This window comes from Clavispora lusitaniae (genome assembly GCF_014636115.1).
Source record: "Clavispora lusitaniae strain FDAARGOS_655 chromosome Unknown tig00000003_pilon, whole genome shotgun sequence".
NCBI classification, from domain to species: domain Eukaryota; kingdom Fungi; phylum Ascomycota; class Pichiomycetes; order Serinales; family Metschnikowiaceae; genus Clavispora; species Clavispora lusitaniae.
In genome coordinates, this window is record NW_027093975.1 from 178,959 (window position 1) to 203,185 (window position 24,227).

At 43.4% G+C, this 24,227-nt stretch overlaps 13 protein-coding genes across 13 annotated transcripts; 6 read left to right on the forward strand and 7 right to left on the reverse strand. All coding sequences in view use genetic code 12, as the record gives it.

Moving 5' to 3' along the window:
- Positions 1 to 40: 40 nt before the first annotated feature.
- On the reverse strand, positions 41 to 1,504 carry FOB63_000087 (alpha-ketoacid dehydrogenase kinase family protein; the record flags this gene model as incomplete). Its single annotated transcript, XM_002618877.2, has 1 exon — positions 41 to 1,504. One exon carries the CDS (start codon positions 1,502 to 1,504, stop codon positions 41 to 43), a length of 1,464 nt encoding a protein of 487 aa, XP_002618923.1.
- Positions 1,505 to 2,250: 746 nt separating this feature from the next.
- FOB63_000088 (uncharacterized protein) lies at positions 2,251 to 3,831 on the forward strand (the record flags this gene model as incomplete). The annotated part of the gene is made up of 1 exon (XM_002618878.2): positions 2,251 to 3,831. The coding sequence occupies one exon, from the start codon at positions 2,251 to 2,253 to the stop codon at positions 3,829 to 3,831; it is 1,581 nt and encodes a 526-aa protein (XP_002618924.2).
- A 180-nt stretch (positions 3,832 to 4,011) lies between these two features.
- Positions 4,012 to 4,803, forward strand: FOB63_000089 (uncharacterized protein; the record flags this gene model as incomplete). The annotated part of the gene is made up of 1 exon (XM_002618879.2): positions 4,012 to 4,803. One exon carries the CDS (start codon positions 4,012 to 4,014, stop codon positions 4,801 to 4,803), a length of 792 nt encoding a protein of 263 aa, XP_002618925.2.
- Positions 4,804 to 4,910: 107 nt separating this feature from the next.
- RAD6 (E2 ubiquitin-conjugating protein) lies at positions 4,911 to 5,399 on the reverse strand (the record flags this gene model as incomplete). The annotated part of the gene is made up of 1 exon (XM_002618880.2): positions 4,911 to 5,399. The coding sequence occupies one exon, from the start codon at positions 5,397 to 5,399 to the stop codon at positions 4,911 to 4,913; it is 489 nt and encodes a 162-aa protein (XP_002618926.2).
- A 249-nt stretch (positions 5,400 to 5,648) lies between these two features.
- Positions 5,649 to 7,277, reverse strand: FOB63_000091 (proteinase B; the record flags this gene model as incomplete). The annotated part of the gene is made up of 1 exon (XM_002618881.2): positions 5,649 to 7,277. One exon carries the CDS (start codon positions 7,275 to 7,277, stop codon positions 5,649 to 5,651), a length of 1,629 nt encoding a protein of 542 aa, XP_002618927.2.
- Positions 7,278 to 8,317: 1,040 nt separating this feature from the next.
- FOB63_000092 (Ubiquitin fusion degradation protein UFD1 family protein) lies at positions 8,318 to 10,294 on the reverse strand (the record flags this gene model as incomplete). Its single annotated transcript, XM_002618882.2, has 1 exon — positions 8,318 to 10,294. One exon carries the CDS (start codon positions 10,292 to 10,294, stop codon positions 8,318 to 8,320), a length of 1,977 nt encoding a protein of 658 aa, XP_002618928.2.
- Positions 10,295 to 10,513: 219 nt separating this feature from the next.
- Positions 10,514 to 13,759, reverse strand: FOB63_000093 (uncharacterized protein; the record flags this gene model as incomplete). The annotated part of the gene is made up of 1 exon (XM_002618883.2): positions 10,514 to 13,759. The coding sequence occupies one exon, from the start codon at positions 13,757 to 13,759 to the stop codon at positions 10,514 to 10,516; it is 3,246 nt and encodes a 1,081-aa protein (XP_002618929.2).
- A 352-nt stretch (positions 13,760 to 14,111) lies between these two features.
- On the forward strand, positions 14,112 to 16,328 carry MPS1 (serine/threonine/tyrosine protein kinase; the record flags this gene model as incomplete). Its single annotated transcript, XM_002618884.2, has 1 exon — positions 14,112 to 16,328. The coding sequence occupies one exon, from the start codon at positions 14,112 to 14,114 to the stop codon at positions 16,326 to 16,328; it is 2,217 nt and encodes a 738-aa protein (XP_002618930.2).
- A 133-nt stretch (positions 16,329 to 16,461) lies between these two features.
- On the reverse strand, positions 16,462 to 17,811 carry ARP2 (actin-related protein 2; the record flags this gene model as incomplete). The annotated part of the gene is made up of 2 exons (XM_002618885.2): positions 16,462 to 17,621; positions 17,793 to 17,811. 2 exons carry the CDS (start codon positions 17,809 to 17,811, stop codon positions 16,462 to 16,464), a joined length of 1,179 nt encoding a protein of 392 aa, XP_002618931.2.
- Positions 17,812 to 18,347: 536 nt separating this feature from the next.
- Positions 18,348 to 19,430, reverse strand: FOB63_000096 (tRNA 1-methyladenosine methyltransferase subunit; the record flags this gene model as incomplete). The annotated part of the gene is made up of 1 exon (XM_002618886.2): positions 18,348 to 19,430. The coding sequence occupies one exon, from the start codon at positions 19,428 to 19,430 to the stop codon at positions 18,348 to 18,350; it is 1,083 nt and encodes a 360-aa protein (XP_002618932.2).
- A 433-nt stretch (positions 19,431 to 19,863) lies between these two features.
- Positions 19,864 to 20,373, forward strand: LSM1 (uncharacterized protein; the record flags this gene model as incomplete). Its single annotated transcript, XM_002618887.2, has 1 exon — positions 19,864 to 20,373. The coding sequence occupies one exon, from the start codon at positions 19,864 to 19,866 to the stop codon at positions 20,371 to 20,373; it is 510 nt and encodes a 169-aa protein (XP_002618933.2).
- An 800-nt stretch (positions 20,374 to 21,173) lies between these two features.
- Positions 21,174 to 22,370, forward strand: RPN7 (proteasome regulatory particle lid subunit; the record flags this gene model as incomplete). Its single annotated transcript, XM_002618888.2, has 1 exon — positions 21,174 to 22,370. The coding sequence occupies one exon, from the start codon at positions 21,174 to 21,176 to the stop codon at positions 22,368 to 22,370; it is 1,197 nt and encodes a 398-aa protein (XP_002618934.2).
- A 930-nt stretch (positions 22,371 to 23,300) lies between these two features.
- On the forward strand, positions 23,301 to 23,855 carry UBC8 (E2 ubiquitin-conjugating protein; the record flags this gene model as incomplete). Its single annotated transcript, XM_002618889.2, has 1 exon — positions 23,301 to 23,855. The coding sequence occupies one exon, from the start codon at positions 23,301 to 23,303 to the stop codon at positions 23,853 to 23,855; it is 555 nt and encodes a 184-aa protein (XP_002618935.1).
- Positions 23,856 to 24,227: the final 372 nt, after the last annotated feature.

Genomic DNA, 24,227 nt, shown 5'->3' on the forward strand with positions numbered 1-24,227 from the left:
ATATGTGAACTGTTTATCCGTATTTGATTCATCGTGTCTCCTAAGCACGGTCTAACTGGTTGACACTAGAGTGGTAGCCGAGCTTGCTCAATGTTAAGCAAGTGTCACTACCGTAGCCTTCCAAAGAGTTCATAGTAAGATCGCCGTTCCAGTAGTCAGCATACACTTTGCACATAGGCAATCCAAGTCCAAGCTTGTATTGATTTGGCCTCGTAGTCAACTGCTCCAACGTGGACTTTTTCTCCTTCGTGGAAACCTGTCCTATGTCACCAACAGAGGTGAGTCCAAGAGCGTCCCGATTATCGACAATAGATGACCCCGCTGGAGTCACCTGAAGATTTGAGTACATTTGTAAACCTGGAATTCTGTGGAAATTAGCCAATGACTGTCTGGCCAATTCCGGATTCTTACCAAACGACCAAATTGATGCAAGTTTCTTATGAGAGATTCCACCACCCTCGTCAGATATACGGAACATTACTTGTTTCTTGGTATCTATGATGGTGATTTTGATAGGTGGAAGCTTCTTGTTGGAAGACAGGCCATGAGTTTTGATTGTCGCCTGGTACGAGTTACGGAGAATTTCACCAAACAAATAATGCAAGTGTGGCACCATAAAGGGGAATGAAGTTTTGACGTCGCCTTCAATGTTCAAGTCCGGCAAGTTCTTCTCGTTGGGGAAGTGCTCCAACATGGATTTCTTCACAGTGTCGGCCACTATATTGAAATGTTCGCGTGCTTCACACCTCTGAAATATCTCTCCAATATAATCGGGTGGTTTGCTTTGATAAGGATGCTTCTTGTAGATCTCGGTGAGGGATAAATGTTCCTCAACAATGACTCTCCTACTGATACGTGAGCGAAGCATCGAACTCATAAACATATCTAGTTCCTCTTGGCGAAGTGTGTTTAGGATGCACAGCTCCAAAGCGCCCATCATCAAGTGCGATAAGTTGAAAACGTGCTGGTCCAACAAAGTACTGATTTTACGACAGAATTCGTCGTTTTCGCTAAGCGTAGTCACCTGCGGAATTTTTCGAAAAGCATTGAAAGAGTGGTAGTAACTTTCATAAATCTGGGCCAAATGGAAATTGTTCACCACACCAAAAGGCAAAGTTTGCAAATCTCTGATTCGCATGGCCAATCTAATGGGCAATTCGATCCTCACAAAATTTGCAGACGCCAATATCTTCTGCTTTGTCAATGTCTTTCCGTAACCTGCGAGTTGACGAAGCGACACCGGATGCGGCTTTTGCTTGGAGTATTTCATCAATACCTCGTTCTGGTAAAAATGTTGAGGCGTTAGGATGCTGGAAAACGAAGGGAAAGCTCCTAAATCGCTCAAGTGTTGGGCAATCTGTTTCTTGCTCACTAGAGAGAGAAAATCATCGTCGATGTAAGAGTGGCATGTGATAGGTGATGGGTGGTATTTCTTGGAGTAGAAGCGACAACTGCCTACCTGAAATAGACAACGCCGACCTGCTTTAATGGGTCTGGACGACATGTTGCTGATACGTACTGAATCTATCAATTGGGTGCGGTGTAGGTATGATTCATGCAATACTGCATGCACCTCATGATATCCATGTTAATCTGTCTGCAGATACTAGTACGAGCATTTCGCAATCTATCCAAGGCATTGAGATGAAGCCAAGATCAAAAGTAACGCAAAGAGTATCTTGATGGTGGAGCAGAGTAGTTAGAAGTCAATCGCGAGCGAACTTTGATAAGTTTTACAGATTTTGTTCTTCTCTGGAAATGGAGCTTAGTACTTTGTTGTAGACACGCCATTTTATGAAAGACAAAACACTTATAGTTGACAACGAGCTATTTTGTCAACCGATGATGGTTCGAAAAGGTTAAGGCGATATCTTCTATTAAGAGTAAACTGCAGGGCCTTTCAAAATACTGAGAGTGATGAGTATTGAAATATAGCAGTGAGAAAAGTTTGCTCGACCAGTATTTGGTAACAATGATGTTAAAGTAAGATCTTACTCATTGTATGCGGTGACCAATAGGACCCTTGTGTTCATTTGAATCTACTCTCTTGTTTTCTGTTCTGTTCTGATTATAAAAGACTGAATGCTCGGAAGCATTGTGTGACCTTGTATACAGAATGGGACGAGCTATTTGCAGGATAATTCAACTTCAGCCAGCCACCTTATCTACATTGGGCTAACATAGGAGATGAGCATTGACTTCACTGTTTGATTGCTTTCAAGTTGATTTGGCACTTAACCAGACTCTACTATGAATGTCGCCGAGGATGCTTACTTTACCACCCAATACTTGGATCGGAGAATCAATTCTCCCAGATCACATTCGCAGTTTAAACGGAATGGAAATGTTGCAGTCGGAACGCTGTCTCCTCAGCGAGTTTCCTCAAACAATTCGGAGGTCATCGATCCAGATACACTCAGTGAACAGCTCACTCCTGCTCAGTTAACTTACCTTCAAAGAGCTACTCCACGAAAACAGAGAATGCCAATGGCTGGTTACTATAAGACCAAAAGAAGTACCCAGTCCTACAACCAGAACAATTCCTTCCCAAAGAATGCAGAATCATTCTATGCTAAGGAACCATATATGTATACTCAAAACTATACTCAAGTCCAGCCCTTGCAAGGCTATTACATTGATCAACAAATTAGATACGACCAAGCAGAGGAGTTTAAACCAAAGACTTATACGCACAAGACATTCAAAGATATTTTCCCCGAAGATGAAGACGAGCGCTTCAACCCTGCTGATACCGTTTTTGTGGATTCGGAAAATGTGGGGATTCTGGAACAAAAACAGAAGATTCAAAGAGCTTTCAAACATGTCCAGCGGAAACTTGGCAAAGATGATTACGATTCCTACGACTATTACGATGAGAAGCACAAACAAGAACCCGGGTTGGCAGAAAATTTAGATGTTCCGGAAGCTCACAAGAAGTCTCTGTCAAGATGGAAAGTATTTGGCCATAGAAGAAAGATGAGTCGGAAAAAAGGCTCTACTGAAGCTAAAGGCGCCGAGGATACCCAAATGGATCAGAATTGGGCTGATTTAGATGAACCTTTGGGTAAAGACTGTGAGGACACAAACAAGTATTATGGAGACGTTGTCTTGGATGAAAAATCGAGGTTAACTCTGGAGAAATTAGTGTCTCCGAGTCTACCCTCGTCGTCATCCTTTCAAGCTTACAATCCAGTGTGGAGTTACTTTCTCTCGTGGGTCAATTATCAACAAGGGAAAGAAGAAGATAACGATTCACCCGAAGGAAAGATAGTCGAACTTGGAGACACTAAACTGCCAGAGGTTTTGGAAGAGTCTTTCTTGGGAACTAAGCATCGGAAAGCAAAAAGAGGGAACATTAAGGTGATGAACTCAAAAGCTAAAAGTATGATAAGCAAATGGAATCAGCCCGTTTCTTCCATTTTGGATCGCCAAAGGAGATTGCATGGGAATGAGGAAAGAGGTCTGGAGTTGCAATTGGAAATGGAAGTAAGCAGTAATACTGTCACACCTCAAGCCTATAGAGAGAGTCAGCTGGTAGCGATTGGTATGAAGAATGGTTCACCAACTTCTTCCAGTGAGGAAACCGGCCTCATCTCAAACATTGATAGTCTCATAAAAAGCATCCGCTTAATGAGGATCATTTTTGCACCAATTGACGTCATTGCACAAAACTTTCCTACCTTACAAACAATTGTGATATTGTTGGAATTAGTGATATTTTTGTGGCTACTCTATGAGCTCTCGTTGATTATTGATGCTGTTTGTATGGCAGTTAAGGCTATATGTGCACCGATGATAGCGATAGGGAAATTTATGAATAGAATAATGTAACGGTTGGATATGGTACTTAACTTTTAATTCTTTTCTACTCTTCTTATTTTGATTTCTTTATTGCATTCACCACAATGCTGACTTGGTCACAAGTTATTTAAACCGTTTGGTGAATTGTAGGGTCTGAAAAACTCGCTCAAAATCTCATTTTAATTCGCACAGTGCGCCATCATCTTTAGAATGTCTCTCGCGATGCTTACAAGAAATATGCTCCGCAGGACAAGTGTCCGTGCATTTGCCTCATCTGCTTCGAACTTTACGGCTGGAAAGGACTCTGCTCGCAAACTTTCGCCCGAAGAGGCCAAAGCTGAAGCTGCCAAGTTGGCCATTCAATCTTTGAAGGATGTGGGTTCCCTATTCTCTTCTGGAAGTGATGACGCTGTACAGCCCATCGACACACGTCCAGTTTTCGAAAACCCGGAGCTTTTTGGCACATTGAACTTGTTACACCAGGGACAAGTTTTGAAAGAGCTTCAGGAGAAGTACGATAAGAACTGGAACAAGTTGACAGACGAGGAAAAGAAGCTTGGATACTATATTGCGTACGGGAACTGGGGTCCTCGAGAGAAATTCATCAACTGGAACACGCAAGAGGCTCCCTATGATCTTCCATTTCGCGTGCCATCGAAGGTCCGTCTTTCCAACCCCCAGGCAGACGATGTCGTGCACAAGCTTGAACCATTATACCTATCGGAAACACCAGTGAGGAAAGAACAGTTTGACACTTCCAAGATGGACCCAGTCACAAAAACATTCATCTACATTACGTTGTTTGTTATGCTTTTTGCCATTCTGCGAGACAAAAATACAGGAGAAAGTGGGAAGCCTCAGGAGATCATTATTGAAGACAGGTATATGAAGAGTAAGCTCGAGAAGGAGCAAAAGGAAAAAGAAAAAGAAATAGAGGAGGAAAACAGAAAGAATCAGGAAAAGCAGGCCCGCCGCAAATGGTACTACTTGTGGTTAAAGTGACTAGGTTAGAAGATCGCACTTGTACATAATTATTCATTGATGCTCACCCTATGTAACTATTCCATATATACACAGTCTATCCGAAAAGAGGTGCAAATTACCATTCTCTACTCATCCTCTTCCTCGCCGTCCTCGTCATCATCCTCATCCCAGCTTCGCTCCACCGTTTCCCGAACTCGTTTTATGTACTGAGAACGGTGATCCTTATACAAGTTAGCGGCTTCCACATTAGCCGGAGATGAGATATTGGGGTCGTTCAATAGCGACTGGATTGACGTTAAAATACTCGAAACATCGTATGTCGGTGACCATCTGTTCTGCAAGATATCTAGACACAACTCGCCGCTGGCATAAACATTAGGGTGGAACATCTCGCTAATGAATTTCACACTAGGTGGCTTGTTTGGATACTGCTCGTCAAACTGTAACACTAAGCGGAACGTGCCGTCTTCAAATGGAGTATCTGCTGGACCGATAATCACAGCATTCCAAGACATGACATTATCGGGGACAGGTGATGCCGAAACGCCGCTGGGGGCGTCCAGTTGCATGCGCTTGAAATCTCTCATAAGTCTTCTTTTCGCTGGCGTCGACATGGTGAGATTACGGCAGTGTGGGGTCAAAAAACGTTTGGAGGCGATTAAAGAACTTTTATATGGAAGATAGCACTTTAGGCCCCAGCGCTCGCCGCTCGGGTATCTGCAGGTCGTTATCCTAGTGCGTAGAAACTCTTCTCGCTTCCACCAAGAGCCTAAAATGGATATATATGTGGATATTGTAGTATATAAAAAAAGAATACAGACAGAAAAAAAAATGGATGGTGAAGACATACCTAGTCAATAGGTTTATTCCCTCTTGTAAACACCGTCTACGAAACCCATCACATCGTTGACGATTTCCTTAGCTTCAGTCTCGACTTTGCTCATCAAGTCCTCAAGCTTCCCTTCCAACACAGAGGTTTTGCCAACAGGCTCAACGGATACTTCCGAGACACTTTCACCCCAGAACTTGGTCAAGTTGTGGCCTGCACCATTGAAGGCCAAGATGTTTGGCGTGCCATCGTCTGGAATGTCAGACAACAAGCCCTTGGAGCCGAAGCTCACCAAGTTTTTCTTCAACTGAGCAGTTGAAACACCCTTCTCGGACACAAAGAACTCCGAGTCAGCACCAGGTTGCAACGACAAGAAGTAGGTCAACAAGCCTGCAATGTGAGGCGATGCCATCGAAGTACCACTCAATGTAGCGGTGGCAGTGTCAGAACCAATGTATGTCGAGACGATGTTGAGGCCAGGGGCAAAAATGTCCACAGTCTCACCATAGTTGGAGAAGTACGCTCTCGCATCTGAGATGGTCGAGGCACCAACAGTGATAGCCAACTCGGCAGAAGCTGGCGAAGTATTGGCAGCGTCTTGGTTCTCGTTTCCTGCCGCCACAGCGAAGTGAAGACCCGCCTTCACAGCAGCATTCACAGCCAAGTCAAGAGCAGTGGACTTGCCTCCACCCAAAGACATATTGGCAGTGGAACCCTTGAAACCCTTCTTTCCAGCCTTGACATCAGCCTGGTGAGACTTGGCAGCAAATTCGACACCCTTGACGACGTCAGACATAGATCCGGAACCGTTAGAACGCAAAACCTTAACGGCCACAACCTTTGCCTTTTTGGCCACACCATAGTCCTTAGACGCAATTGTGCCCGCAACGTGAGTGCCATGACCATTTCCATCAACGTCAGCATCACCAGAAGGAATAGTTGCACCCCATTTGGCTCTGCCTTCGAACTGTGTGTGGTCCACGAACACACCCGTGTCAATCACATAAGAGGTCACACCAGCACCGCCTTCGGTGTCATGCAAGTATTGATTGAACGAGTTCAAAGAAAGTGGCTGTCTGTGGGATACACGGGCCAAGCCCCAAGGAGCACCCTTTTGCACCTCAAACTCGTTGGCACGAACCACAGAGTCCTGCTCTACAAATGCCACAGCTGGGTCACGGCGAATCCAGTCAATAGTGCTCTGTAAAAAGTAACCGGAGTAACCGGTAACCAAGTTGGCAATGTCAAACACGTCAGAGATACCACCCTCAATGTTCGCGTCACTAATGGTGGCGAAAAAGGGGTCGGAAGAATCAGCCTGGGCAACGTGCTCGGAGTGCTTAGCAGCAACCCACTCCTGGTGGAATTGCACGCTTTCAGGAGTCACATCATTCTTGAACACAACAATGTATTTGTGTGGAATGAGCTCTCTTGGGTTTTGCAACAATGGGCCCAACTTAGAAGACAATTTGGACTCGTAGTCAGCCACAGCAGAAGAAACCGTGGAACCAACATTCTTGGCTTCTTCCTTGACATCTTCCTTGAATTGGGAGAGGTCAGTGTTTTTGAAAACATCCACCACATCACCGATGTTGGGGATAATCATAGCGTTGGCGCCGAGAGCAGCCAAAATGGAAAGGGCAACGGATTGAGAGAACAACATACTTGGTAGCTTCGCTAGGGAATGGCTTCAATAAGGTGATGTTGTCGGGGTTTTACTTCTTGCACTGCTTGTGAAAGATTGAGAGAGTGATTTATAATTTTTTTCTTTGTTTCTTTGATAGTACAAGGAAGTGCAAGAAGAAAGAGAGTGTAAAGAAGGGTGGCGATAAGGCTTTTTTTATAGAATGCGCAGCAATGGCTCTTTCATGCAGGTCAATCCGTTTGTCGGCTGGTGCTTTGGTTATTTTGGAGGCAAGAGCAGTTCAGCTTTAAAAACGCAAACCAGACAAAGTAATGATGAGAAACATGTTTGCGTGCAATTTTTTATCAATGATCAAGAAAGAAAACTCAAGAAATCATCAATTTACTCTTTCAATGTAAACGTGTATCGACTCTTTCTTTTATGGTTATCGTGTGCGCGATAAGGTCATGATAGGCAAGAACCACAGTTACTATGCACACTGTGGGGGCCATATCTCCCTGTGAAAGAGGAATTTTCCCCTTTCGGACGCGGTAATACACAGATAAGCTTCTAATTCAGGACTATAAATAGGTTGGGCCACTGGTAGAACTGGCCTGAAAACGCAGTGACAACGGCTAGATTCGTCTTAGCTTACAGATTAATAATCACAGTGCTATTGTGCTTACAACCTGGTGAACATTAATATAATTGGCACGTTGTCTGTTTGGCGATACACTTAGAGGTACTCGGAGAACGAAAGATACTTGAAACAACAAGATGTACTTGGAGTTCTGGCGGGAGATTATGCGTCACACAGTACAAAATAGAATGTCATAGGTACCTATCAGAGGATACACGTGGTAATCATCTACTATGTAAAGACTTCTACTATGTAAAGTCAATGGTGTGTATCTATTTATTGGCTGGTCACTAGCCCGAAATCATTCGCTTAGAATGTAACCCACAGGGCTTATTATACGATATTCATTAGTCACGAGGAACTCTACATAACTATGCTGAAGTAATATGTTGTATAACGTATAACATCTGATGTTAGTGGACAGACTCATTTCTCCACACTAAAAAACTATGCTATTCTGGTTCACCCAACTGCGAACAGACTCCTCATCGACAGATTTCCAAACTGCACGATATGCAAGCGACTCTGATATATTCTCTTCGAGTAACTTCTTCAAGAGTGTTTTTCGTCTTGCGATATTCTCGCTAATGCAAAAGTAAAATCGGTTTTCTGAGCCAGGCGAATTGGAGTTATTCGGCAAAGAATGAATCTGTGCCATTAATCCTTGAACCCGCAGAAGGGCCAGCTTTATGTCCAACTTTGTTCCTCCTGTGCCACATTCTGGGTTGTCACACCATGCATTAGCGCAACCTTTAGTCAATTGCATAATGTACTTTCGCTCAATCCGATTTCGAAGTCTACTGCCTGTAGGATCATGAACTGAAGCGTATAATGGTCGATAACATGTGTCGCAGAGCCCAAGCTCATTGGAGGCATCAGATCCGTCTTCAAAAATCGACACACATACGGTATTAGAACAATGCTTTACGACCAGTGTGCTCTTCTCCTTCTTATCCATGTAGTGCATTTTCATGTGGCTAGTCATATCACGGGTCTTAAGAACTTTTCCGCACTCAAAGCACTCTGTGGTTTTACTCCCACATTCACTTTCATGATGGGTTAAGTTGTTAAACTTATCCTGGTATGTAGCTTCTCCTTGCGGAAGTATCATGTGGCAGAAAATGCACTCATGAAGTTTTTGAGGACATTCTGTTGCCTTATGTTTAGAAACGAGCTCAATGAAGTTGTTAAATTCTGTTTCCAGAGAGCACTTGTCACACTGGTATGGATGCTGATGGAAAATCTTCTGATGCTTCATCTTATACAAACTTGAATTTCCATGAACTGATGGCCCGCAAACATCACAATGCCAGTGAGCCAGTGGAATATTACCCATGAATAGCTCACCGCAAATACACTTCTTCTTCCGGCGGCATGCTACTTCGTGAAGCTGAATGTTGGCTTTTGAGATGTATGCTGAGCAGTTTGGACATTGCACTTGCTCGACAGAATTTGTCTGATGTGTAGCAGCTGTGACTTCTTCTGCCGATTTGCCTTCAAACACTTTCACCTTAACTCGAGTATTGTGCTCCCAGGCAAAAAATACAAGGTAAATGTAGCATTCTGTCTGGTCCCCATCCTTTTGTACAAAGTTGGCAACAGTGTCACTTGAAAGATCCACCACGAGGCGTTTAATTTCTTGGTCATCTTGTGTCATAGTACACCAAAGAAAACAGTCCAAGGTGATGAACTTATCAATTCCTCCAAGAATATCCATATTAGCAATATCTTCGCCTTGTATCTCGATGCAAATCTTCGATTTGTAGTTAAGCACATTAACCTTGAATATCTGAGGGACAGCCGCTTTATTGAAAGGTTCTAAATCAAGGATCAGTATAGGCTCGAGTATGGGGATGTTTTCGAGAGCTTCCATGGTTTTTGCCTGTTCGAGCTGCTGTGCTGCCATGATGTCATTCAAAGGAAGAACATCAAGTACAATGTCGGTGTCTACTACTACCACTGATTCCTCGTTTGTGTCCTCCACAACTAACTCCACTGCTGTGTTGGCAACGTCATCCCAATACCCAAAAGTTTGATTCTTGCTTAGCGTAGTATAGTTCTTGCTCAAAAATGACTCTAAATAGTATTTCCAGTTAGTGACTTGCGGGTAGAATTGTAGAGGTTTCACCTGAAGGAATGTGGCTTTAGGCATTTCCACCAATTCGATCGTGACAACACCTTGTCCTATCAGCAGAGATACCTCCTCCGGAACTAGTATGTGGTACTCGGGAGCTGTGAATTCTCTTACTCCCACCAATGTCGATTGTCCCTCCTTATTAGTGAGTCTGAACACTAACGGATGTGGGAGAGTCGCATTTTGATCCAAAATTTCAGACAATACGGATTGTGGAAAGAAACAGCGATCCGAATATTTGGGAACTGCTTTGCTCACTGTGATTTCATATTGTCCTGACATGTAATTGCAATTAAGTCTTGCCTTCGTTTTGCCGTTGATAGATGCACCTTGTCACGATGCAGGTCAATGGAATATCGATGTACATCCATAGAGACTGATAATCATTAATTTCTTTTTTTCTTTTCATGATCCCTTATTACGTAGTTCCATCTGAAAATATTCTATTCACAGTGATCAACACAAGTTAGTATCTTGGTTAACACTCTTTTCTATATTGTTCTACTTATCTTCCTCACTGTCAGTTTCCTCTTCACTCTCAGATTCGTCAGTGTCCTCTTCACTGTCCGTTTCCTCCTCACTTCCGGTCTCCCATTCTTCTTCGTGGCTATCACAGTCGCTTCCGCAGCCGCTTCCACAGCTGTGACTATCCTCAGAATGGCCATCTACTTGTGTAGAAGCGATTTCTTCCACTGATACGTTGTATCCGACTTTGCCCATGAATTCAGAAAACTCGTCGACTGTTCCGGTGGGCAAACAGCAGAAAAGAAGCGAAGTCAGTGGTTCGAACAAAGGAAGGAAGTACTTTTTCATGATATAGACCAAGTCTTCCGCAGTATAGGAGTTCAATCTAGCCAAAAAGTGTTTGAGATATGAAGCACCTCTCTTCTTGAAAAGATTATCCACCATCTTATTGATCGACGCATCGTAGGCATTCGATTCAGCGTTTGCGAGTTCGTTCACGATAGCAGCAATCGAGTTTTCAATACTGATGTGGTCAATCTTGAGAACTCCAGAAGTGTAGTCGCTAATAATTTTTTTACCCGTCAACCATGCTTGTTGGGCATCGGCACCTCTGTAAATGGTGAAAGACAAGTAACCAGCTTCTACAAGACTTCTAATGTTTGCGCCATATGCAAGGCCGGTTCCACGAATTCCTCTCCAGAAGGGTCCTTCAACACCTCCCAAAAATTCACTTGCCAAGGCAATCTTGAAGATGTCTTCGTCCAAATAATCAGTCGGGATTGTGGTCAAAGAAACAAGATGAGTTGTTTCGCTCGCAGAAGTAGTCACAAGATGTGCATTTCCACTGCATTTTTGGCCCTCTTCTGTCTTGAATTGGAATGCTCTTGGAAGCTTCTCGAGTGTGAATTGATCGAATTTTTCTTTTGTGTCCGAAAACTCTTGCGCAAACTTAGCCCATGAAGAAACTGGTTTCTCAAGATCTTTGCATCCTCCCACTACGAACGCATTCATATTAGCGACGTTGAATAATTTCAGTTTGAAAGTTTCAAGATCAGCCTCAATTTCGGAAAATTTGCCATTATCAAGCTTCTCTAAAAGGCTTCTGTAGAACTTCTCAGTATAAATGGAGTCCTGAGATTTTCTCAAGGAAGCCGTGTTGTAAATCGTACGATGTTGGGAAGAGTACATCATCAATTCACTGCTTCTCTTCTTGTCTGGAAGAGAGTTGATGATTTTTTCCACCATTACTCTTAACCTGGATTCTTCAAAAACAGAGTACTTAAGAACATCAATAAGCCATTGAATAGCACGCTCATACTTATTGGCCTCAAACTTTATCTTAACACTAGCGAGTTCGACAAATTGATTTTCCAACCCGTTATCAAACTGAAACTCAATAAGGTCATTGTTGATATCTGAGATGACCTTTTCGTATGGAATGTAGGCGTCCGGCTTTTTGATGGAGAGTGAAAATATTTCCTCAATTAAAGAAAAGTAACATAAAAGACTCTCCGGCACATTTGTGGTTGGCATGATAATATGGACAGTGACGAAACGAGATTTGAACTCCTCAAAATGCAAAAATAAAGGCATATCCTCTGGTTCGTCCTTTTTAATTAAAGTGGCAAATTCATCATCATCTGTATAAATTGAAGCATCCGTCTTATTAGCGCCAGCTCTGTATGACTTCGTGTAGATAAATTCAATTTTAGATGGATCTGGTTTTCCAAACTGTGTAAGTACTTCGTCTGGGATAGGCAAATCGTTCTTTTCCTGAGCCTTTTTGAGTTCCTGATCAAGTTTGGCGAGACCCTCTTCACCATATTTTTCTCTAATATCCTTAATCCTCTGTTTGTTCTCTTTCTTCGTAGATTTATTCAAAGCAGAAGATGGAACTCCAAGAATGGACGCGCATTTGTTATCAACAAAGTATTTTTTGATTATGTCACACCATTCTTTGGCTGACCAAGTACTGAGAACTTCAAACTCGTGAAGGTCTTTTGTCCACTTTTCCAAGTCTGTTCCATCTTTCTTGCCATAAATGAATTCCAGAATAGCTACATTCGAGAACGTTGTTGAAGATCTTTCCGTGTTTGCCACAAACTTGAGCATCTGCTGACGAACGATTTGCTGCATGTACTGCAAGTCAAAAGATTCTTCTTTAGTCAGCTGTTCGATCATCTCTTTGATTTTGGCATCAACTTCTTTCAAACGATCAGTGGGAACACCGCTGACTGTAAAATTCAAGCCTGTGCGGATGAAGTCGTCCGTTCCATAGTCAATTTCTGTGGCCATGGGATCTTCAATTTCCACTAAGTGCTTGTTGAAAAGCGAAATGGGCGAATCAGTAAAGTACGAACCAACCATATCAACAGCAAGATTATCCAAAGCCTTTTCACTTTCCGGACCGATCCAACCCAAAACAAGTTCTCCCATACTTTCATCTTTGTCTGGAAACTCAACTCTTTTAATAATATACTCATTGAGTGGCATATCATGAGGGGAATCAACAAATGGTCTTTTACGAGGTTCATCTGAAAGAGGGCTCAACAGGTTATCAAACTCATTCATGATTTCCAACAATTCTTGCTCGTCAACTGAGCCTGTGATCACCACGCAAAGGTTGTCTGGGCGATACATGGCCTTGTGAAAATCTCTAATCTGATCATTCGTCAAGTGGCGTAATTCTGAGGTTAACCCCCCTGTTTCCGACGAGTAACCTGACGTTTCAGCATACAAGGTTTTCTGCAATTCGTTGTAGGTCAAAAACCACGACTGGTTTTCGATTCCCTGCATTTCGCTGAAAACGACACCTTTTTCTTTACCTTTCCCATCTATGTGATACACTTCAGTCAAACAAGCTTCATTCGTCAAGGTTGGTTTGAAAAGATGGTCCAAGTAGATCGTAAGTAAGGTTTTAAAGCCTTCCCATCCAGCAGTGGTGAGAGTGTACACGGTCTGATCGACCGAGGTCCAAGCATTCGTGGATGAGAAAAAGCGGTTTCCCAAGTTGTCCAACAAACCTTTGTAAGGGTACTTCTGCGAACCCATGAACACCAAATGTTCAAGTGTATGGGGACAACCCGAATCGTCGGGAATTTCAGTGGCCACAGCGAAGTATCCATTCACTACCGGCGATGGTTGGTTGACATAGGTTATTTGCAAACCTGTTCTTTTGGATACCCATTTCGAAATATGCGCAGGAGCATATTCGACATCGAATGACGCTTGGCGGACAAAGTTGGACATAACCGATGGAGTATTACACTTTTCAAAGCGCATTCTGGTGAGAAAATGTTATCTGCCGCACAGCCAAACGGCAGTAGAAGTAACATATAGGAACACCAGACGCATAGATGGAGCAGAGATTTTAAGAAACAAAGTTATAATGCTAACGAAATGGTTTCAATGATCGAAATAATAGAGGAATTTTTTTTAAAAAAAAAAAGAACAATACACCTACAAGTCTATGTATGATGCTAATCTCTTGCAGCTATAGCCTTGTTTTTCAAGTGCATCCATCTCTCCGCGCACTTTACACCCGTACACCATCACCGCTTGTTTACAATTACTACTTGTACGCGAATCGTACGCATCGATTCACTAGACACTATCCCGTTTTTCCTTTGCGCCGATGAATGTCTCATCTGGTACGCGAACGCCGTTTCTTCTGCTGAGGCTGCTACCGGAGGATGACAATACGTTTGCGCCTCCGGCTTTGAGTGCCTACGGAATAGCACTTTTAAGTGACAAGACAGACCTAGCTTCCAGATCCTCCTTGTCTGGCGTTTACGGAGAGGATATCAAGGAGAACACTGCATTGAAGAACTCCTTAAAGTCTCGATTATCTGTTCATTTCAAGGACAACGGGGCTGCAAAAGATTCTGGAAACGCTAGCAGCACCAACAGCCATAGCTCTAGTATTTATAATAGTGGTAGCCATAACTCGAGCAGCCATAACATCAGCCTCAGCACAAGCACTCATACTCTTAGCGGTACTTCCTTCAACTCATCTTCCAATTTCAATGGTGATGACAACGACGAATTCGAAGACCAATCAGGTGATACCATTGGGAAACTCGACTTGATGACAGCAACAACCCCTGGCGGGTCTGATGCCAGTTCAACGCGACCCTCCTCGACCGGCCTTACCAATACAAAGCGTTCTCGACTAGCACGAAGGTTCAAGTCCCTTGGGCCTCCAAAAAGGGCTTCTGAAATGCCTCCAAGTCTGGGTGATCAGGATGGCAATTCCGGCTCCTCTTCTGGTAAGCAATCTCCAGTGACACCATCAAATGATAAAGATCCGGCATTCACGCAATCTTCTCAAATCCAAACACCCATACGACTGTCAATTATGTCCTCAGCAGAAAATGGGGTTGATAGAAAGAGAACTATTACGGGTGACTCGAAATTCTTCAAGAGTCTAGAGATAATGAAACAAAAGTCTCCAGGATTGGAGCCGCTTGCAGATGTTAAGGCAAAATCACCAGTTGCTGCTGAAAGGGGACCCACAAAACGTTCCCGATCGCAAAACTCTTCAGTCTTTCCTGGAGTGCTGAATTCATCCTCAGTTTCAGCGTTCGATCCTTTGCTATCGCAAGACAAGCCACGCATTCCCTTACAAACCATCTCGTCTAATATCATGAACATAGAGACGGGCCTTTCTACTTTCAGGAAACCAAAAGCTCCTAAGCTTTCATTTCCTCATAATACATCTATTAATGCCGACTCGGCTGCAAAATATTCGCATACTCCGGCAGTGAGCTCGGTGGAGCCACTCATGTCCACAAGGCTCCTGACAGAAGACCAGAAAACCAAGAAAGTCATCGTCATCAATTCTAGGCGGTACGAAAAACTTGAACTCATAGGTAGAGGTGGAACTTCTAAGGTCTACAAGGTTCGATGTATGGAAACGAATAATCAGTTGGCTATAAAGAAAGTGGCATTTGACCTGTTTGACGAATCATGCGTGAATGGCTTTAAGGGCGAGATTGAGTTGTTGACGAAATTGAAAAACGAGTCGCGGGTGGTCGAGTTGATCGATCACGTTGTTAGCGATGGCTCAATCTACCTTGTCATGGAATGCGGTGAGATTGACTTAGCACACGTATTTCTGAACAGATTAGCCGCTGGGTCATCTATCGATTTGGGTTTTGTTCGTTTCCATGCCATCGAGGTGCTAAGGTGTGTTGAGGCTGTGCACCGTGCTGGTATTGTGCACAGTGACTTGAAGCCAGCCAATTTTCTATTTGTGAAGGGGATTTTAAAAATCATTGACTTTGGCATAGCTAACGCGGTGCCAGATCACACGGCAAACATTTATCGTGAGTCTCAAATTGGAACGCCAAATTACATGGCACCAGAAGCATTGGTGGAGACCAACCATTTGAATTTGGCTCCAGGATCAGAGAAAAAGAGTACCAAATGGCGGGTCGGGCGGCCTTCTGACATATGGTCTTGCGGTTGCATCATTTATCAAATGATTTACGGCCGGCCGCCATATGGATCGTATTCAGGACAACAAAGGATTATGGCTATCATGAACCCACAAGTGAAGATCCAGTATCCCACGAAGGGTATTGGAGAAATTCCTGTTCCTTTGAGCGCAATAGAACTCATGCAAAAGTGCCTAGCCAGAAATCCTAATGATCGGTGGACTGTGGAGGAATGTTTGAACTCTAATTTTTTGAAACCCCGGGCAGTGAGTGAAAACTTTGTGAAGGACTTGGTTTATTCTGCAGTTAATTTCGGTTTCAATGCGAGACACACTGGTGAGATTACGGATGAGGTTTACGATAGGCTTGTGGAGACTGTGCTCAAACAGATTGAAGATTTGAACTATGCATAGACGGCGTCTAAGGGATATTTAGCATTCTATTAATTTAACAGTTTAATGGCATTCAGTACTACGAACACTCTATGGGTGTAGTTTTTAAAGTTTATGTTTCAATTTTTATGGATCCTTAGTGTACAATTGACGTTTAGCGAGGGCCAAGTTTTTCTAAAATGCGAGAACCCTGTTCTTCCCATTCCTGTTTCGAAATCCACATGTGGTCCTTGTCTGCCATAATATTGGCCAAAACCGCACCACCAATGAACACCATGTGTCTTCTCCTTGGAGGGTCTTCGATTCTCACCTTGAACTTCTCCAATCTGGTTGCATCGCCATGCAAAACTCTAGTTAACCACAATTGCTTTAATTCTCTTTCCAATCTCGATGGCAAGCCAGGATACATGGAAGAACCACCAGATAACACGACTGCTTTGAACAAGCTTGATCTGATATCGACATCTGCAGCCTGAATAGTATTGAACAAAGTTTCGCCGACACCAGGTTGTTCCACATCAACCAAATTTGGCTGGAACAAGCACTCCGGAGCTTCAAATCTTTCGGATCCGACCTTGATTACTCTTCCGTCAGGCAATTCGTACGACTCAACCAATGTAGTGGTCTCATTCGCCAACTTGGTATCCAAATCCAAATCACATGAAACGTAACATAATTTTTCTTTGATTTGACGAACAGTTTCAAAATCAGCTGTTCTGTTGAAAGCATAACCACGGCGCAATAACAAGTTAATCAAATTCCGTGTTACGTCTCTTCCTGCTACATCCAATCTCCTGGTTAAATGGTTCAACACCACCGATTCGTAAACTGGGACAATGTGGGTCACACCGTCACCCGAGTCGACGACCACACCCGAACTTAAACCTTGGGCGTACAACGCCAACACAGCTTGGATTGCGACATAAACACCGCCGAATTGGTACTTTTCAAACATCACATCGCACATGGTTTCTCTGTTTTTCAATGGATTCATGGGTGGTTCCGTCAACAAAATCTTCTTGCCCCGAGTGGGGATCTTCATTTTCTCATAGAAGGCATAATCCCACAAATGTTCCATGTCCTCCCAGTTTTTAATGATACCATTCTCCATGGGATAGGTGATTTGCAATAAGGAACGTACATCACTCGCTTCCGAACCACACATGATGTCTTTGATCTCGATATTGTCCGGTACCAAAGCACTGTTTTCTTCGGCTCTTAATATGGGCCGTCCCACAAGGGAAGGGAATGTATAATCTGGAAAGTTTGTTCCGGCACGGCCGATCTTCACAAATCCTGTACCCTGGTCAAGAACTGGATGTTAGTATGGTTTATAAAGTAGAGCTACCGGGTTTCCATAGTCCTTGGAGGGGGATTCGTAGCTTTAGTGAGTGAGGCGGACAAGGTAAGAGAAGCCGCAATTGGAATACGCGACATTTTTCTGGTCCTAGTCTTCGCTCAGACTCAAATTACTGATCCACATACCAATTGGTGTGTCGTCCATAATGATAGTTAGTAAATGTGGTGTTCAAATTAGTTGGAGGCGCAAAATACATGATAGCGAGTGGTACTGCATGCAGTCCATGGGCCCAAATGGGTTACGAACGGGTACTCGGAGATAATACTCTTGATGTGACTTTAGAAGAGATTAACATGCCGTTTGGTGAAATTGCAGAAACTAGTTGCCGAACAATGATTTAAGCGATTTTTTTTTTTTCTGTGGTTCGTAACTCTCGAGAAGCGAATGGGGACGTGTGCGTAGAAGCAAAACGGTAAGGCCGCAGCCTATCTGAAGGCACGAATACTTGTATTTGCATTTTTCGACTCAATAGGGGCCTTATCTTGAATTTGTCTGTTTGGAGACTATCAAGCTAATTTGCAACTATTTCAAGAGCTGTTTTGGCTCGAATGAACGTTTAGCGTCAACTCTAGGGAGGTGGTGTCTTCTACTCAGAATAATGCATTGCATGTTCAATAGTATGTATTATTTTGGTTAGTCAATGTCGGGTAAACCCTTTTAGAATTGTCGTCAAGATCTATCTAGTCTTTCTTGGTTGGAACTAAGTATGCAAATGTCAAGTAGGAGGTGTGGGTTTTGATTTCAGGCTCGATCTTTGTCACCTGTTTCCACTGGAACTGCTCATCACCTTCCTTGATCCGTGTGCCTTTCCCGAATGGATTAAACTTCTGTGGTCTTTCCAGCGGTTCGGGCAGCTGGGTATCCACCTCACTAATGTTTCTCTTTTCACCTGCCTGGGGCTCTATCTTCACTTGTCTTCTGCTCTCAATTCCTTGCGTTTTTCTTCCTTGGATGTCTTTCAATCTTTTCACCACGTCCTTGAGGTCCCGCACCATTTCTTTCCGGGCTTCCCAGCGGCGGCCGGCGATTTCCACCATCTCTATATCGGTCCATCCATGTTCCTCGAGGGCCTCAATGGTTTTATCCACTTGTTCAATACATGGACTGAAACAGCAAATTCCAACTCTGGATGTGGATGACACAACGCTAGGCAAGTGTGGGATTGCTGTCCAAGGCGCAGGCAAATCAAGAAACACTGCATCACAGAACAATCCTCCATTCTTCTGGAACGTCTCGGGTATATCAGCAATGTCAAATCCATCGTGGCACACGTCTCGGTGGGTGATCATAGTATTGCGACCCAAGAGGCCATGCAGCTCTAGTTCTTTCTGAGCTTCCAAGAAACGCGGCTCGTGAAACTCATATGTGAACAATCGTCCGTCATCACTGACAGTACGAGCGAAAGAATGTGTGAAAGAAGCCGAACCTGTACCTGCTTCAATGACTCTTGATCCACTAGTGATTCCCAATCTCTGAACAATGTAAGAAGAGTCTGGGGTGTACACGATCTGCGTTCTGTGAGGGAGGGAAACTGTCCAAAGCTCAGGTGTAGGATGGAGAAGATGCACAAATCCTCTGTCCTTGGCCCCACCCATCTGAGAACCGTATTTCATACCAATCATTCTGTCGTGCTCGAAGTTGCCGAAACGAGTATTGAGGCACTCACCCCTTTTGACAGTAAGAGGCTTTATGAGTCCTCGACTCATGAACACAAGCACGAGATCGCCTTCCTCTATGTGGTCTTTGTATGTGTAGAAAGACATGCTCAGGTTGAAGAGAAGTGAAAAGTCTCATCGCTACCTGCACAAACTTATGGGGTTGGAGTAGGACAACCTTTGCATCTTCATCTACCTATATTTGCAATAAATGTTGGCGCTATTTTTACCTTTTTCATTCAAGAGCCAAAGACCCATCTGCATTGGCTCTATTGGTAATTATGGACCTTTTGTCCTCAATAGGTGCAAATACATGGTCTGACCAACGATTTGCTGTTTTACTGCGTCAATTATAAACATGCTTGGTTTTCTCCTTGGCCATACGTAGTTAATGGAATGCAAAACGTTATTCCACCTAAATGTGCTTGTCTGGATCGCATGTTGTTGTCTTCTTGGTCATTCTACAATCTGTTCATGTCGTGCACATACTAAACCTCCTCGCGGAAAAAAACCTTGACGTTGTTACAACTTGCAGAGTACCATGTCTGCCTCGCCCCAGCAAGCCCAGCAGCACTCCGATTCGTCGGAATCGCAAAATTCAAATGCGGAGGAATTGTACTTGGAGTCTTATGCCTTCACCACTGCCGCAGCTATTGTCGGTTCTGTGGACCGCAAGATTTTTGTCTTGTTGAGAGACGGCCGCAACATGTCGGGAATATTGAGAACATTTGACCAGTTTGCCAATTTGGTTTTGCAGGACACGTTTGAGAGAATCTACTTGCCCAAACTAGACCAAAACAGCCCTGTCAGGTTTGCAGAGGCTCCTAGAGGTGTGTTTATGGTGAGAGGTGAGAATGTCGTGATGCTCGGGGAGCTAGATATTGACAGAGAAGACGACCACTTGGCAGAAATGCAACAGATTCCATTTGAGCAAGCCGAAAAGGAGTGGAAGGGGATTCAGGAAAACCGCATCAAGAACGAAAAGGTAAAGACCAAGAAGTATTTGAAGAGGGGTCTTATTCACGACTTTGTCAAGTCCGACTTGTACTAGTCACATTTTCATTTCTGCATATGTATTCACGAAGCAATTTCCTGGCCCTTGTGTAGCACTGGAGCAAACTAATATTGACCTATTAAAGTTTTCATCTACAACTCCTTGAGTTCGTCATTCCTCAAACACTGCGGATGTTCATTCATCTCATTTTAGTGTATGGCAGAAGGATTATCTACTGTCGAGCATTCAGAGGAGAATGTTGTCATGTGTTCATCAATTGCAAGGTGACGTTCTAATGACTACTAGTTATACACTCGGGAATATCCTCTGTAGATATAGACACCATTTTTCAAATTTCGAACATCGATACAAATATACGAAACCAGTCTTTCTTTCTTTAATCATAGGCTACCAGTTGCTTGGCCAGTAGACCGGGTGTGACAATTTTACTTTTCTCAAGCGTTCGAGCTGAAAAGATCGCATTAGAAGACGAAAGAAAAGGGAAGAGAAGAAGAAGTATTGTCAGGGATGAGTCTATTGATATAGTCGTAGATACAATTCATTTGCGTAACATTGAATTCCTATTGTCGCATTAGTGGCTGTACGCCGAGAGACTTCGATACGTGAACACCAAGCAAACGGAAATCCCGAAAACGAAAATGAACAGCAACGCTGGATATCCACGAACTTCCCCATATGATACACTACTGAGAGATAAAACCACAGTACATTTTTAAGCACGAAATTCTCTATAGGTCAAATCCAAGCATTACCAAACGCACTCAAATGCGCTCTACGCACTGCACAAAATACACCACTTCTTTGGCCACCCGAAACCATCTTCTACCAAGAACCATATGAGCGAATTCGAATCGGACGTACCAAAGTTCCCGGACTATACCTTGTCTGAAAAACAGTTCCTTTTACAAAATGGCTTGGGCGACAAAGACGCATTGATTGCGGAACTTCTTGCTTCCATCAAGGAAAAGAACTTGGCGCCTTATTATCAATACTTGACCACAGAATTGCCACAATACTTCAGCTTTGATGAACAGTTGTACCAGTCCATGAGTATTGTCAATGAAGAAAAGATTGCTGAGCTGAAAAAGTTGATCCAGGAAGCTGAAAGTGAGGAAGAGACGGAGGTGGATCTTGTTTCTAGTACAGCCAAACTTGCCGAATACTACGCGGAAATCATTGATCGCCATAATGCTGTGGAGACTTACACGAAGTTGTTGCTGTTGACGCTGGGAACCGGCGGCAAGATCGATGTTCTCTTGGCGTTGACCCGTGTGGGTTTTTTCTTTAACGACTATGAGGCAGTATCTGGCCATCTTTCGGAAGTGGAGGCGTTGATCGAAAAGGGTGGTGACTGGGAACGCCGTAACAGATATAAAACTTATCAGGGGATCTATTTGATGGCCACTCGTAACTTTGGCGAGGCAGCAAAATTGTTGATTGATTCTTTGGCTACATTTACCTCGACTGAATTGTGTAGCTACGACCAGGTTGCACAATACGCTATTATCGCTGGTGTTCTTACATTGGATAGGGTGGATTTGAAGAGCAAGATTGTGGACTCGCCCGAGATTTTGTCGATTTTCTCCAGCTCCAAAACTTTAGAACCTTTGGTCAATCTTACCAACTCTTTGTACACATGCCAGTACAATTGCATGTTCGAATACTTGTTGGAGGCTCATGATAAGTTGTTGTTGACCAACAAGTATCTCCGCAGACACACCAACTACATTATGCGCGAGTTGCGTTGCAGAGCTTATGCCCAATTGTTGGAGAGTTACAAGTCCTTGTCGTTGAAATCCATGGCACGCAATTTTAATGTGAGCGAGGAATTTTTAGACGCTGACTTGTGCAAGTTTATTCCCAACAACAAGTTGAACTGTACTATTGATAAGGTCAACGGCATCATTGAAACCAATAGGCCAGACAATAAGAACAGTCAATATCATCTGTTGATCAAGCAAGGTGATGCCTTATTGACGAAGTTGCAGAAGTACGGTGCGGCGGTGAAGTTGAGTGGTGCTGAAAGAGTATAATAGGCTATAGATGTAGCTGGTATGTATCCTTCAAACACATTTAGAGTGGAAGTAAAAACAGCCTCCTGATTAGCGATGAGCAAGTGGTTGGCATAACGCCTGTAATTTCTCTAAACTGATGAATATGGCGGGATCCAACCATAGGAAAATTAAGACGATTGAAGAATGAGATTAAACTTATGAATGGGTACGTACTCTAGGTATAGATTTTGATCGCAACGAAAGGAACTGTCATAGTGTTTCCGATCTCTCTTCTGTCACAGCTAATGAAGGAAAATTTTGGCCGATAGTAAATCCCGAAAGAACGGGTTTCCGTTACTTCGTTTAATGAGTGAAGCGCACTGGATTGAAACCATTGCCTCAAGGTCTATGACAGGACATACTTGGCACTAAAAATCTCAACCGTGCCTCGGGTTGAAAATTTTTCATCATGATACACCCCAAATGCAAGTTATAGATGGTGATAATTTTAGCTTATCCGCGTCGGGTTTTGTTTCGATTAAGTCTGCGTTTGTATCTTGCGTTGATATGGGCTTGGTGGCGCCAATTATTTGTGGTAGACAAATTTACGATCACATTGAGTAGATATTGCAGGTTCTCTGTGGTAGAGGTTCGAGGTGAACATCATGTGCTTGGTAGCAATGGTTCATCTCCCCGCAATTTCTTATCTAGTGCGCCGCAGTTGGAGCAACGTGAATCAGTCTAAAACCGGACTACAACAGAAAAAAAAAAGCATCACCAGCAAGGACTTCCTCGGCCTAAAATTGTAGGAAAGGAAGAGAAAAAATATGCAAAACTTTCGGCTAAGGTGGAACGGTAGAGCCTCCTGTTTGCACCCAGTCACGTTACTACATCCGCCACTGTAGGAGAGATAGTGCGACTCCTCCACACCTATTCATAGATTCTCCTCTGCTTCTTTCTCTAGCAAATATGAGTAGCAAAAGACGCATGGAAAAAGATGTTATGGATCTAATGATGAGCAACCACGAAGTTAGTCTAATTGACGATTCCATCCAACAGTTCCACGTAATCTTCAAGGGTCCCGAGGATACACCATACGCTGGCGGAACATGGAAGGTCAGAGTGGAATTGCCAGACCAGTATCCGATCAAATCGCCGTCCATTGGGTTTGTTAACAAGATGTACCACCCCAATATCGACGAAAACTCCGGTTCTGTGTGTCTCGACGTCATTAACCAGACATGGTCTCCGATGTTCGGCCTTTTGAACATCTTTGAGAATTTCTTGCCTCATCTTTTGCGCTACGCCAACCCCAGCGATCCTTTAAACACAGAGGCGTCAAACTTGATGACCAAAGATGAACAACGTTACAATGAAGTTGTCAAACGGTATGTCAAGGAGTATGCACTGGAGGATTTCCTGGCGACTGAGGCAAAGGAAAGCGGTGACGAGGAAGAAAACGAATTGAGCGACGTAGAAAGCTTGTCGAGTGTCGGTGAGGACGAAGATGATGAGGATGACTGAAGTCTGTCAATCATTTAGAAGGGCCCGGTGCCCAAACACAAGCAGCTATGGTCTGCGTACTTGCATACTGCTCTGAATAGTGGCAATATATAAGATGTTAACACATTGAATACGAGAAGTTTAATTCATCAATGAATAGAATTATACTGTTATGTCGAAAGTATCTCTTGAGCGTATGACACTAGGGACTAATGGTCTGCAGTGTCCAAAACGAGCTTTGGAAGTAGTTACTTACATTCTGCTACATTGTTTCTTACTTTGAAAAAACAAAAAAAAGAAAATCTCGTCTCTATCTTTCTCTCAAGTAGCTGTTTCAATGCTATCATCAGCTATTGTAATCACTATAAAACCCGTTTCGCGCGACTCGGACCT